The 15,389-nt window shown below is 41.3% G+C and overlaps 1 protein-coding gene across 6 annotated transcripts in view; it reads right to left on the bottom strand.

Moving 5' to 3' along the window:
* SOAT1 (sterol O-acyltransferase 1) overlaps positions 1-13,298 on the bottom strand; it is a 58,462-nt gene extending 45,164 nt beyond the window's left edge. Inside the window, exons 1-4 of one of the 6 annotated variants that reach the window (XM_059903750.1) lie at positions 13,068-13,298; positions 8,417-8,523; positions 1,482-1,653; positions 1,005-1,133 (exon numbers count right to left, since the gene is read on the bottom strand). In XM_059903750.1, the coding sequence (XP_059759733.1) occupies positions 1,005-1,125 (121 nt within the window). In that variant the 5' untranslated portion in view covers positions 1,126-1,133; positions 1,482-1,653; positions 8,417-8,523; positions 13,068-13,298. The remainder of the gene's footprint in view (positions 1-1,004; positions 1,134-1,481; positions 1,654-8,416; positions 8,524-13,067) is intronic. The other 5 variants (XM_059903764.1, XM_059903744.1, XM_059903755.1 and 2 more) reach the window with 5 other exon arrangements.
* Between the last annotated feature and the right edge of the window lie 2,091 nt (positions 13,299-15,389).

Genomic DNA, 15,389 nt, shown 5'->3' with positions numbered 1-15,389 from the left:
AACCAGCAACATTTATATTCCTGGATCCAGCTGCTGTATTTAATTTACAATTAAATTTAAGTAGGAAAAGCAAAAGCTTTTCTTTATGAAAGAAGTCTCAAAAAGTTCCACACCTATTTGTTAACCAAACAAGCCTCAAATTTCAAATCCTCATTGAAATCAAACCTATACAAATGTCACTGCAAAAATAAATAGCCTGATGCAATAGATGACATCAGTTGGAGTTGTGTTTACAGATCTATCAATCTTAAGCACAAACCTTGACCTTAACAAGTACTGTGTCATAGTCTTCTTTGTATTCATGTTAAGCAAACTTGGACATGAGAACTAACAAAACTCCCCCAAGATTTATAACCTAGTACTGAACTAACTAGGTTAGGTACCCTGCTAATTACTCTCCTTATGCTCATTACACCTATTAAAAGAGTAATTAGTAGCACTTATTTACAATAATCTAATTATGCTAATGGCGGGAGAGGGGTTCTCATTCACTTAACTTGGAGCTCCATGAGGGCAAACACATCTGTATCGATCACTGCCGTAGCCCCAACACCTAGCAGGACACCAATAATTACTGACAGGTTAGGTAGTTGAAGGAATGAATAAATGAACGAATGATGTCTAAAACATAGTAGATACCCCAAAAATGTTCAATGAATTAATTTAAAAGGGCTTACTTTCTAGTTTCTTCGTTACCAGATATATAAAACTAAATTAAAACATACATTGCAAACTCCACTTACATCAATAAAGCTCACCTCTATGAGAGGTGCAGCAATTTACACACCAGTGCCACCAGCAGTATCTAAAGCAGCTGTGACTGGCAACTAAACCAAATTGTTCCTTTCTATTCTCTTAATCAATTTATTTTTCTCCCCTGCACTTTACAGTGCCTACCAGCATATCCATTTATAAGAGAGCTAAAGAGATGGCAATCCTTGTTCTAGAACACTGAATTTGTTGCCTGTTTCATTAATTCACCTCAGAAACAGTAAAAGCCTCACCGTTACTAGGTGTCTCTTGGGACTCCTCTGTACAGTCTCTCTGGCCTTCTTCCTTTTCCTCAGCATGTTTACTGGACTTCGACAGCCGTTTTTTTACAGACGTCTTCTCTTCGCCCACCATCGTGTTGTCTAGAAAAGAAGATATAAAAAGCTTTAAGTATCTGGCTTAGGCAAATTTCACAATATCACCATATTTTTAGGGGAGGCAACAAATGATATATTCTCTTCCTTTTGTTTTACTTTAATCACATTTAAGCATTTTCCGAGTACAAGATACTATAACAAATAGGAAGAAATTGGTCTTTATAAAGTAATTGGCTGGTTTCAAAACACAGCCCCCATTCTTAAAGAATAATTTAGTTAAACAAACAAGGCATAAGTACATGAAAAATTAAGAATTAAATAAAAGTTAAGTACAAAGATGCCACAAGGTAGAGCACAATCAATAGTCAAGTCAATGGTAAAAACAATACATACCTGAAGTGCAGAGACAGAAGAGATCATTAAGAGGTGCAAAGGTTTCACAGAACAGAAGGTATGTGACCTGAGTCTTGAAGGACGAGAATGGAGCACTTCATGGGTGAGAAAGGATGAAAACAAGGTCCTTGTAAGCCCTGTTCAGGGGACCATGACTGATCAGACTACTTCACTAGAGGACAAGAAACAAGCTTTTGTTGAGTAATTACTAACTACCAGGACTCTGCTAGGTGCTTTAAGTTTTCTCGTCTAATCTTCAGAACTCCGCAAAAAACCTGTTATTACTCCTGGCTCATATATGAGAAAAAATAAGGATCCAGGTAGTTACTGCCAATGCCTTCCACCCACACACCAGGAACATACCAATGGCTGAACAAGTTGAGTTTATCAGGAACGCACATCATGGGAAACTGTGGGGCATCTTGGTGAGAGAATATTAGAGAGGACTTATTTAGGATTTGGATTTGACTAAGTGATTTTGGGGGAGAGCCCAAAGAAGCGGGGGTTCACTCTGGCTTGAGTGCTGGCAGAAAGCGAGGACAATTTGATGATTGGGTATACCAACAAATCTCTGTGGGGAGGCAGACTAGAGGGAGGCTAAAGCTGTAATTGGTAAAGCATCAACAATCGTTCCCAGTAGCCTGGAGAGGGGAATGTTGGATATTTTGTGACTTGGGCAACATTCGTGCCTTTACCTGTGTTAAGACATGATTATAACATGGCCTTATTCTTGTCTTGACCCATCATACTCAAAGAATGGCTTTGTGTGATGCTGATGTTCAGTGAAACCGTTTGTGCTGAACAGAATACCCAGAAGACCTAGCTCTTAAGTTCCAGGCTAGGTCACAGCAACACCAAGGCCTAGCTGGCTGCACCAGGGCAGCTCCAGGACACCAAGGGCTGTTTGCTTCTTCTCATTACAGTAACTTGCCCAAGTCCACAAAGCTAATGGCAGGGTCAGATTTGAACCTGGGTCAGATCCAAACTACAAACACCACCCACTATTTGGATTTTTTTTTTTTTTTTAAGTTGGTAACAGAAAAGTGGTGAGGGAGAAAGACATGAAAAAAAGAACTGGGGTCAAACCGTAAAGGCCTAACAAATTAGGACTTTTTTCAGTTAGGCAGTAGTGAGTGAGACATTTTACACCCTGAAAAATATGATCAAAATCAAATTTTCGGCAGATCAGTATCAGGACAGTACAAGGTTTACTCCAAAGCAGTGTTTTACTTTGTAGAAGTTTTCAGTAGTTGGAAGCAAAACATAATGAAGTACTCACTACATTATTTTTAAAATTCTAAGATTATGGTCTTTTTAAATGGTTATGTTTAAATTCCTTTTCTGTATGAAATGGAGTACACGGTGAGCTTGATTGTTTTCTTAAATATCACTGCTTGGCAAAGTAAAAATCTGACAAATCTAGATCAGTTTCCTTCTATCTTTTTCCGAAATCAAATGAAACAGAATTATGGAATAGTAGATGACTATATCATGTAGAAACTTTAGGAGACCAATAAGATCCAATTAAAAAGAGGAACCTAGGAAAGAGGTCAGGGCAACCGGTAAATTTTTAAATCATTTATGTAACAGTGAGAGAGGAAGCCAGAAGAACATCTAATTCTCCAAAAGAAAAGATTAGACAAGTGAGAACTGACAACTAAACTGAGGGATGCCCTCAAGTAAGACAACAAGAAGTAGAAAAGAAATCAGGGACAAAAAAAGAAAAAGAAAAGATGCAAAAAGAACCAAGATGTTTCAAAAAGGAATTATACAGGAGTTAATAGTGTGGAATTAAAAATAGGGACTCTACTTCTGAGTGCTTATGTGTTTTACGTGTATGATTATTTTAATCTCTATATAATCTTTAAAGTAGGTACTACTACTTTATTCCCCCCAATATTGTCTTTGGTCACCATGTCTTCCCATACACTCTTTCCTGTCTCTAGAAAGCTGTTTCTCCTCTGCCCTTTCTAGCTAATCTTACTCACCATTCAAAGAAACAGTCCCAGCAGCAGCAGTAATAACAACAGTTTTGACTTAATGAGCAGCTGTTTTGTCCCTACCAGGCACTGTGCTGCTAAATCCTTTAAATTTTCTTATTCAACCTTTACAATTTCAGAGGTAGGCATTAGCTCATTTTACAAGTGAGAAAAATATAGGTTAGGGAGGTGATTTAATTTGCTCCAAATCATATAATTCTCCAACTGCAGAACAGGGATTCAAAACCAGAACTACTGGATTCCACAGCCTACACTGTAATCACCAGATGGCCTTGACTCACCTCCTCTGCTAAGGTTTCTTTGACCACCATCTCTCACCTCACCCTCCTCTGTGGTCCAACTGCACCCTGTACATCCTGTCACACTAAGATACTCAGTGAGCAATACTATCTGCCTCTTACACTCAGCTTAAGCTTCTTAAAGACAGGGACTAAATGGTATCTTCTCTTTGAATTCCCAAAATCTAGTGGGGCATATCTGGAATATGATAGGTATATATTAGTACAGAAAGTGATGTACCAGTTAATACCACAACCAATTATTCTGAGTTATAAGTTCTCTAAACTCAGAGAATCAAGAGGAAAATATATGCTGGGAGAACGCCAATGAGCATCATCTTCACTGTTAACAGCTTTATACCTCCTACTCAACAATAAGATCTACAACAATCCTTCTTAATTGGGGGTGCGGGGGCCCCCTAGACTAAGGGTATGCAAAAGCTACTTTGAATATTTCAGTAACTGAAATAAACAATTATACATTTATCACATTAAGCAAGCAATACCGCTAACTAAAACAATGTTACTTTGCTTTTGGCTGAGACTGTATCAACTCAGTGAGAAATCAGTTCTCTCTTGCTGATTAAAAGGTGAAAAAAAGAGGTTAAAAAAAAATTTAAACCAAGTTTGACAAACAAATGCTGTTAAACAGGCAAAAAGGAAAAAAACAAAAAATCTAAGCCTGGGTACCCTGTGGAATAATGAAAAAATTAAAAGGCGTCCTTGGTGATGAGATTGGGAACCATCAACCTAGTTTACAGAATAAAACCTGACTTCAAAAGCTAAAGCACAGGTACTGAGTTTGCACAATTACACTGCCATAGATCCATCGACATTTTAGAAGTGAGCCAAAGAAGAAAACACTAACTCTGCATAAAAAGCTTTATGTCATAGTCTATGCTATTTGGCCTCAATTTCCTCCATTAGCAGGAAGAGAGAACCATAACACAGCGGGGAAAGCACAAGATTTGGTATCACACCACCAAGAGGTAAGTTAACGTCTCTGCTCCATCATATTGCATCCTCAGGTAAATCCTCCAACCTCTCAACCTGTGTCTTCATCTAGAAAGTTTAAAATACTACTGCACACACACACACCAAGATAATACACACTAGAGTGCCAATATTCTATTAACAACCTAGCTTAAAAAATTAAGTGAATCTGATCCCTACATATCTATGCCCTGTACGCTAAATGACACAAAGTCATATCATCCCTCAAATTCTACTTGTGTTTGCTCTTAATATGTGCTAGATGAGGGTAAATAAAGTTCCATAATTATACACTTTCTCGAATGCAGCTCAAACACCACGTGGCTTCCAAGAAAGCATTAACAAATTTTGTTATTGTCACACATACAGATGTTAGGAAGGATAACTATTACTTATGCCTCACCTCAATTTTGACCAAATCCTCATAGCATGTAAATCGTAAGATTATGAGATGATGCCTGAATTGAGCTCCTCCTGCCATGCGTGTCAGTAACAGCACACGGCTGTTGCGGCAGAAAATGGAGGGAAATTACAGTAATGCTCAGTTCAACTGTTCCTTCTCTACACAGACGGGTCACTTTGGCCTCTGTGTGGAGAGCAGACCACAAGGAGGGCAAGAGCGAAAGAAAGGGACACCCTGGCAGTCATCCTCCCAGCAGACTCCTGCAATCATCCAGGTGAGATGAAGGAGAGCTGAACTTTCTGACCACTCATTCAGGACTGTGAATCCACCCCCTTACCAATCTAGACACTAGCTAGGCAGACTACTTTAACTGTTGCAAAGTCAAAAATTCAAACTGTAATTAATTCTAAGTGGTTTCTAGGTGCTGACATGGATCACTGCCCTTATATGTGAGGTGTACCATAGTTTTTTCTTGCCCTCCTATTAACACAGGAGGGGAAGTTATCCTCCTCGTTTCCTCTTACTTCCAGGTCACCATTCCTTGTTCCCTTCCTTAAATACCTCAGCCAGATTATTACACCTGATACTTCTCTTTGTTGTATGTTCTGTCTTCCTGATCACTCCCCTCCTTTACTGAGGATGTGAACACCTCACTCAACTCCCCCTTTCACCCTTCCACCAATTCTTCCACACTTCTTTCATTTCAACACCTATGTACATAGATCCAACCTCCTGGCCTCCAAGCTCCTTGACTTCTTCCTTTCTCCAAAAAGCTGTTCTTATGTCCCAGTCACATCTTCCCCTAGAACTTACTGTTACCAACAACTGCACCATGTCCATAATTTTAATTTCTAGCGTCTAACCCTCTGATCACCACCAGTTCACTTACTGTGATACCCTCCTTTCCTCAGCAGGTCCAGACTTCCCTGAGCTCCAGACTCCTATCCAAAGGCCCACCGGACACCTTTATGTAGGTAGATGTCTTACAGGCATCTCAAACTTTAACATGACCAAACTGAATTACTGATGTTCGCTCCAATTCCATTCTTCTGTCTTTCCTAATTCAGTTAGTGGAACTAGCAGTCAGTCTTTGCCCAGATTAAAAACAAAAAACCCGAAGTTATCCTTGATTCTTTACTTTCCCTTAATCAATCCAACAGCAAGTCCATTTTACTCTGCCTTCAAAATATATATCCCATTCTAAACTTTTCACATCCATCACCTTCACCACAGTCTAAGCCACCATCACCTCTCACTGTAGTAGCCTAACTGGTCTCTCCTCATCTTCTCCCTTCTGGTCACACAGGGCCCAGAGTACCCTTTTAAAAGGTAAATCTGAGCAGGTCATTCCCCTGGCTCAAAATCCTTCAGGCACTGAATTCTGTTCCAAGCCCTCACCACTGTCTAGTAACTCCTCCATGATCTGCCATTCACCTCCCGACCCTCCACTTCCGACTACAATTCTCATTGCTCATTCTCATTACTTTGGCCTTCTACTGTTTCTTGGTCAAGCCAAGTTCACTCCCACTTAAAGGTGCCCGCTATTTCCTCTATCTGGATTATCTCCCCCAGACACCCTCCCTCAAGGATTTCCCCCTCACTTCATTCAAGTTCTCAAATGTCCCCTCCCCAGGGACTCCCCTATCTATCCCAACTAAAATAAACACTCTCACACCCTGTTAGTCTTATCCCTTACCCTGCTTTATTTTCCTTCAGTGCACTTATTTCCCAATACATTATAGTTCTAATTGTCTACCCCACAAGACTAATCCCCATGAAAAGTAGAATTTTGTCTTGTTCACCATTTTATCCAACTATCTAGAACTTTGCCTGAAACAGTCTGTACTTAATACATGAATGAACGAATAGTTATCAAGCATTTTCACACACAGTAAGGAAATAAAACAACTTCCCTTCACATGTTCATGAAACAATCACCAAGAGGATAGTATGAGAGTTGGAACTCATGTTCATTTCTAACTTTACCTGTTAACACTAAAAGATAAATATAGACCCCAGTTTGGGGTTTAAGTTGTATGGATGTACATAAAAATGATCCGTTCTAGAGCTTAAGGCTTTTCATCAGCATCTGCCATTCTGGACCCAATTATAAACTCACGCTGTCTAACAGACTTTGAAAAACAGTTTGCTAACAAATGCCATGACTTTTACTTCCCTGGAAAATCTCTCAAACTTGAGAGATTTTTCTCCTGAAACAATTCAAATAATTAGAACAAACATTATTAGAATTGCTGGTAAGTTCCTTTTAATGGGTACTTACCACTGGCTACACTTCCTGATAAGATCTTTGTGTACATTACCTCCTTTAAACTTAACAATAACCCTGTGAGGTAGGTAATCCTGTCCCCAGTTCACACAGAAGAAAGTAGTGACAACCAGAAGCATAATTATAGACAACAGTAAAGAAAGAAAACTTTAAAAGTAGGAATCAACTTTGAAAAAGAGAAAGCAAGCATAGGTCTTTTCATGTAGGGTTAAAGGGCTTATGTTTCTTATGAGTCTCCCAACACATCATTGTATCAAAGCAGACCTGCAGGGACTTCCCTGGTGGTCCAATGGTTAAGAATCTGCCCCCCAATGCAGGGGACATGGGTTCGATCCATGGTTGGGGAACTAAGATCCCACATGCTGCAGGGCAACTAAGCCCACGCCGCCACAACTACAGAGCCCACGCGCTCTGGAGCCCGTGGGCCACTAGAGAGAAGCCCAAGTGCGGCAATGAAAGAGCCCCCGTGCTGCAACTAAGACCCGACGCAGCTAAAAAAGAAAAAGAAAAGGAAAAAAAAAAGAAAAGCAGACCTGCTGACCTTCGCTGAATTCACGCTGTCTTTTTTGTTTTTCGGTTTTTGGTTTTTTGGGCCGTGCCACGCGGCTTGCAGGATCTTAGTTCCCCTACCAGGGATTGAACCTGGGCCAAGCAGTGAAAGCCTGGAATCCTAACCACTAGACTACCAGGGAACTCCCCTGAAGTTCATGCTTTAATGACCCTGGCACATCTTGTAAAAGGCTATGGTACTTTAAAAATAGAAGGCAAGGAAAAAAAATTTCATTTGCCTTGAAAAACAATTTTTTCAAGTTTTGACACTTAAAAGGTACATGTCAATTATCTGAAAATCCATGTATTTTAAGCACCTCTTTCTACAATGATGTTAGATGTATTGTAAATAATACAGAGGTCTACCCCATTAACTGTTCTCACACACTTACGCACACACGGTGTCAAGAGAAGGCATAACCAACCATTTAGAGAAGTTGAATAAGTCCTCACGGAGGTGACATTAGAGCCATAGTTCAAAGAAGACACAGGAGTTTGCCAGGCATCGAAACAGAACCAGATGAAGAGCACTCTGAAAACATGAACATGTACAGACCTTGGTGACAGATCCATTATTTCAAACATTTTATTGAAGTCTACTACGTGCCAGGCCCTGGGATACAAAGATGATTAAACAGTCTGAGCCCTCAAGGAATGAAAAACTAGTGAGAGAAAGATATAAAAACATAATTATAGGAGTATTACAGAACAGTAATTGAGATGTATGTACGTTATGAAGGGAATACAGGCCTGATGCCCAATAGAGTTTAGGGGCAATTAGGAAAGGTTTCCTGAAGTAGGTAAAATCCAGGTTAAATCTTAAAGGAAGAGAAGGAAAAGCCTGGAGCACAGGGTAAATGGAAGGGCAAGGACAAAAGGTCAAGGGCCCTTAGGGGCAATTCTAAGGAGTTTGGAACTTAACACACAAACAAGGAGTTGATAGAGGCTTTTAAACAGAGGGTGACTTGGTATCTGTCTGACTTGATATTTGTCTTTTAGTAAGAACTCAGGCAGCAGTGTGGAGGATGTGCTATTGACAGTGCTGGAGCCCAGGGCGGGCTGCCCCACAATATGCCTCAGTGGCATACTGACTATTTTGAAGAAATAGCGGTTGCAAGGGGGAGACTTTGACCCTCCTCTGTGTCTCCCTGAAAGCAGGAAATAAATCTCCCATGTAAAAGGTGCCCTTCCTGCAATGGGAGGTAGAAAGACATCCTTATCACCAGAGATAGGGAGCTCAAGGCCCAGAGGCCTGTATAAGGTAACACCTGCCACTTCTTTGCTAATTTACTACCCAAGCCCAAACTTTGCTTAAGTTCCTTACTAATTAAGCACCCAAACCTAAGCTTCTTTGTCCTGTCAATACCTCTCTAATTTATTGTTGGTCTAAAACATATAAAAGCTGCCTACTTTGGCCACTTATTAGGTCTTGTTTCTATGAGACCTCCATGCACATGAATCAAAGATTCTTTTTTCTCCTGTTAATCTACCTTGTATCAAGAATTCAAGAGGGGTTCAATCAACTATACTCCAGTATAAAATAAAATTGTTTTTAAAAAGGTTAATTTTATGATATATATATTTTATCAGAATAAAAAAGCAAATACTGGGAGAAAAAAAAAAAAGAGAACTCAAGAGGGGTAAAGGGGGAAATTGTGCCCTCCTGGATCACAGGGAGAACAATGAGATCTCACAAATGATAAAGGCCTAAAGTAAGGCTCAAATGACATGTATTTCTTAAATGGACAAATGATTTCATGAGGAAGAGATAAGAGAGATCAGATAAATTTACAAACATTAAGCTGAGGCATCTATGAGATATCCAGGTGCCTACATCCAGAAGGCAGTTGGAAATACAGATCCCAAGCAAGTTTCCTAACTAAGCCTACAGGTGTGCCATTAAGCTAAGTAACTACAGGAGAAGAGAAATGAGTAGATAGGTTCAATATGATACACCTGTGAGTCAGCCAAGTGATGACGGCCAACAGGCAAATGAATATACAAATCTGGACTAAAGAGAGAGATGTGGGATTCATCGGTGTATAGGCAGCAGCTAAGGCCAAGCACAGGAAGGAAGTCTCAGGGAGAGACCATAAGTCAAGAGAAGAGATTACTTAGGAAATAAAGCTAACATTTGCCTAGTACTTACTTTGGCTCATTTAATCCTCACAACAATCTATGTGGCAGATACCATTATCCCTTTTTTTCTTTTGGCCACGCCACATGGCTTGAGGGATCTTAGTTCCCTGACCAGGGATTGAACCCAGGCCACAGCAGTGAGAGTCCTAACCACTGGACCGCCAGGGAATTCCCACTATTATCCTATTTTAGAAGTGGTTAACATTTTCCCAATATTACAAGGCAATTAAAGAACCGTAAAAAAGCAAGGCCTAGGAAAGATTAGAGGAGAACCAGGACCAAGCAATGTTCCAAATCAAGTTAGAAGATACAAGAGGTAACCTATGGTCAACATCATGGAAAATTCAGGTAGGACCAAAAAAAATACAGGAGGAAAAAAAAAAAAATAGCGTGGGGCACTGAATATTTCACAATTTGGGGACATTAATAGCTACAATTTACATGCATAGTTAGTTTCAGGAAGAAGGATAAAGAAACATATTGAATTGGGTTGCAAAATGAGTTGAGGAAGTGAAAATCATGATCATAAGACTAGTCTCACAAGAGGTCCAGCAATAAAGGAAATAGGCACTCATGTTTATCATGCCAGTAACATTTACAATGCTGGGCGCCAGGGTCAGTGCATCACATTCCTCATTTAAAATTTCCATTTTAAAAGATGCAAAAGATTCGGAAACATTACTAAACTCAAAGTCACATGACAGTAAGTGGCAGTAGAAACATTTACACCCAAAGTGGCATAAAGCTGACTAGCTATTTTAAAAATACAACACACTGAACAATTATTTCTTAAGAATCCAACCAGTTCACTGGTTTTGGAATGTTCAGTGTGGTAGTATCTAACTTGCCTTAAGAAAGTGAAACAAAAAGAATTGGATTGAACTACTGAAATGAATCACGTTGGAAAGAAGTGTTCACTTTAGCCTGCCTGCAGTGTTCCTTATTATTAAAGCTTTCAAAAGCACCTTTAAATCTATAAAACAAAGAAACACTGAACACCTCTACTCTAGGTGAAGACTTTGCTACATCGCTCCCAGGTTCAGTAGGGGTAAAGAGAAACACTTTACAGATACAATTCAAAACATAAACGTTCCCTTTCTTCCTTCCAGATAAAGGTTTGCCCTAGTACAACCCTATATTTACATATCAAAGAACTGGGTCATTAATCAATTAGCAAAACTAAAGAACACAAATTCTCATTTACATCTGTATGGTCACTATAATCATTTATCCTATGTGATAAATTCCAAAAATAAATTTTGTTAAATGGCTTTTGTTAAAAAATTTTCCCTTTTCCTTCCCAAAGGAAACAGGTAATCTCTAGCTAATATTTTTCATTCAAAAGTTCCCTCCTTGGGACTTCCCTGGTGGCGTAGTGGTTAAGAATCCGCCTGCCAATGCAGGGGACACTGGTTCGATCCCTGGTTCGGGAAGATCCCACATGCCGAGGAGCAACTAAGCCCGTGCGCCACAACTACTGAGCCCGCGTGCCTAGAGCCCGTGCTCCGCAACTAAGAGTAGCCCCTGCTCGACCCAACTAGGGAAAGCCCACGCACAGCAACGAAGACCCAATGAAGCCAAAAATTAAATAAATAAATAAAAGCAATCATTAAAAAAAAAAAAGTTCCCTTCTCTGTGCTCCAACTATTTCATTCTTTCATTGTGCCAGGTGCTGGGCCAGACTTTGAGAACTAAGACCTAAATAAGATGGTCTAGCCCAGCCTTCATGAAATTTACATGCTATTAGAAGAAACAAAGCATCTAAGTAACTAAGGCAGCTCATTACAACCGATGATTTACTGCAGCAGCTCATTACAATCGATGATTAACTGCAGCTAAGAAAAATAGAGTGCTAGGAGAGTTTAACCCCCCACAGGATGGGTTTCCTGAAGAAGTGATATTTGGGCTGATATTAGAGGAAATGAGCGAATTAGAGCTGAAGGAAACCCCTAAAGACCAGGAGATAGTAAAGAGAAAGAGGCTTTCTTAGAAGAACAAAAATAAAACCGGTGTGGCTTGAGCCCAGAGAGCTCAAACTGAACTGGAGATAAGAGTGGCAGCAGTGTTTTGACCTTTATCCTAAAAATGTGAAATCTTGAGAGTTCTCAGCACATGATGCAATGAGACACGTGCATTTTTAAAGGATTACTCTTGCAAGCATCAGAGCTCCTTCCAAAATCCATCCTCAAGCCTAGACAACACACAACTTCCCTAACATCAATACCGCCCACCTTAAAGGGGAAAAAAAGAAGAATGCTTCCAGTAGAATTCTACTCAAATTCAAGGGACTCTGGAAAAAAATTAGTTTAAACAGATAGCACCCACCTAAATACTAAGTGACCAGTAAACTTCATATATAAACATGGAAAAGAGAGCTTATAGTTGTTTCTCGCTTACAAATAACTTCTAAATATACATATCATTTAAACTGCATGGCTATTAACATTTAAGAATGACAGAAACTTAATCACATCCTAATACTTCAAAATAAAATATGAATTGATTAAAGGTTTTGGTACCCAGATTTCGATGTCTTGAAGTACCACCTATCCCTTCACGCTTTTTCCCCCTAAAATCAGTCAGAAGCTGACACCCTGAGGGCGCTTTTGGTTTCGCTTTTTAAGGAATAAAATGTATTCTAATTCATAACTTTCTTTACTACTGGCTTGAGAGATGTCACAGGATTTGGGGGGACACCAAACAAACCTCCAAGGTTTAAAAGGCTGCCAGCCATACCGGCGCCCGAAGGTAACTTTCCCGCCCGCCCCATCCCCCAAACTGCCCAGGACTCGCAGAGCCTCCCCCTCCCCTCAGCCCAGGACAAGGCCAGGCCCCCGCGCCGCCGGAGTTGCAGTCGCCACTTCTCTCCCCTTCTCCGGCAGAGGCGGGTGGACCCTGGCAGGAAGTGAGGAGGGGACTGGGGAGCATGGGCATTACCTGGGGCCGGAGCCTGGCAGCGGGGACCTCAGCAAGGAGGGCAAAGCCGAAAAGCCGTCACAGCGCGGCTAGCAGGAAGGTCGGCTCCTGACCGCTCGCTCCCCGGCTGCCCCAGGCCGGCAACGCCGCCAGCCCAACAGCAAACGAATATAACGCGCCCGACTCCCCAGCCCCTCCGCCCCCAGCCTCGCAGCCCGCTACGCAGCGTCATGCGCACGGCCAGCGCCAGCTGAGGCTTTCATTGGTGGTCCCGCCCACCGTCAGGCTCCGCCCACCGCCCACGGCCGCCCCCGCCCCTTCCCGAGTGCGCGGGGTTCCCAGGGCGAGAGCCCCTAGCTGGCCTTGGCCCAGTAAGTGGGAAACTTTGCGCAAGCAGACCTTGATTCCCGCGACAGTACCTTGCTTTCCATTTCTACCCCAGCGATCCAATGTTCTGCAGAAATGGGACCGAGGCAACTTGCTGCCTGTCCGAAAAGGAGCCCTGCATGGTAGCGCAGGACTGACGAGTCTGGTGCCTCTTCCAGAGACTCGCAGAATCCGCCTATAAAACTGTGGATTATTGCAGTTTGAACTGACCCCCTAGGACAACTAGAAGCACTAGCCAGAAGCGTTTGTCATGGGATGCTTTAATGCTTTGAAAATTGTTCTTAACTGTGTCCTTCAGCGAACTAGATAAGGAGACAGTAAGGTAAGTGAAATACCGGGGCAATGAAGTAATTTAAAAGGGGGCTTCACAATTAAAGAGAAAATAATGATGCAGAGAGATTAGGACACAGATTAGATACAATTAGATTGTATCTGTTTAGATCGCTTAGATTTTATGAAGGCCAATATGTAGGTAAACTTAGAGTAAAGGTAGGTGAAAAGGGAATGATGTGGGCGACAGGGACTGAAGGGCCACACTCTCAGCCTGCAAACCAGTACGAGCTAACCTAGCCTGTCTAGTCAATCCAACCCTACACTATCAGTTTGAGATGGCCACCCATGACCTGGTCAGGCTTCCCTGAACGAATGGATCAAGGTTACCTAAACTGACTACTCTCGGTGGACCTTTTAACAAGGAGATTTGTATAAGTTCCCCTGGCCGCCCAGAGCACCCAGCATTGTTCACCCTGAAGCAGAACCTGGCTTCAGCGTTCAGTCAATTCAGGACTGGCAGTCATTGGCAGGCGCACCCAGTTTACCTCTTCTACAGTTGTAATTGCTAATTCTGCCACCTGGATGACAATAGGATCTGATACATCACCTCTCCCCTCCTACCAGTTTAAGAGCAGTAGGGACACAGGGACTCCTTTCTTTAAGACTGCTCACCACTATATACACACACTAAAAAGACTCGGTTTTTTCCCTTGTTTTGTTTATTCATTCAAAAAATATTGTGTTTTGTTCTTGGTGCTAGGGATACAGGAGTGAATATTACAGAAGCCCAGCACTCAGATGCTTCTGTTTCTAGTGGAAAAGATAAATTTTTTTAAAAAGTAAATAAAATAATAGCAGGTAGTGATGTGTTAAGAAGAAAACAAAACAGAGTGGTCAAGAAAGGACTTTTTGAGGAAATGATCTGAACTAAGCCTTAAATGAGGAGAAGGAGCCAGCTATGCCAATTATGGGGAAGAAGAGCATTCTAGACCGAGGACATGGGTGCGGAAGTGCTGATGCTGAACAACGTTGGCTTGTTTGAGGAACAGAAGGCCAGGAGGCCTGAAACACCTTGTGTGGAGGGTATGAGACTGAGGTTGGCAAGTTAAGCAGAAGGCTAATCCTGTTGTTTGGATTTTTTGTTTGTTAAGTTATGTCTTGTCTTGTTTTTTAAGTCAACCTGTTTTGTAGAGAATGACTTGCAGGGGGTTAGAAATGGAACAGGGAGAAGCCAGAGAATGATAGAGAGCTATTGGACAAATCCATGTGATATATGATGGTGACCTGGATTAGGGTGGTTGCTATAGAAACAGAAGTTGAAGGATCTCAGGATATTTTCCTGGGGTGCAGGTGTGAAGAAAGGTGGTAAACAAGGTGACTCCCAGGTGGTTTTCTTAAGCAAGTAGGAGGATGCCATTTAGTTCAAGGGGAAAGATCATTTAATATGACTGGAGGGACCCTAAATGCCTCTGCCCAAACTCCAAGCCTCTCCCACCACTGACCTGAAAATCTCACATCATTCACTCCTTGGGATCAAGGCTTGGTTAAATATGAATGTTGGCTTTATCACACTCCAAAAACCACATGTACGGAACTTACATTAGTTGCTAGGAATCTAAAGATGAATAAAAACAACTGTCTATTGGGGAGATTGATAATAAGTTAGCCATTTCAAGACAAGTA

The sequence above is a fragment of the Balaenoptera ricei genome, chromosome 1 (assembly GCF_028023285.1).
Source record: "Balaenoptera ricei isolate mBalRic1 chromosome 1, mBalRic1.hap2, whole genome shotgun sequence".
Lineage (NCBI taxonomy): Eukaryota > Metazoa > Chordata > Mammalia > Artiodactyla > Balaenopteridae > Balaenoptera > Balaenoptera ricei.
Note: the sequence above shows the minus strand (reverse complement) of the source record. Positions and strands in the feature narration are given on the sequence as shown.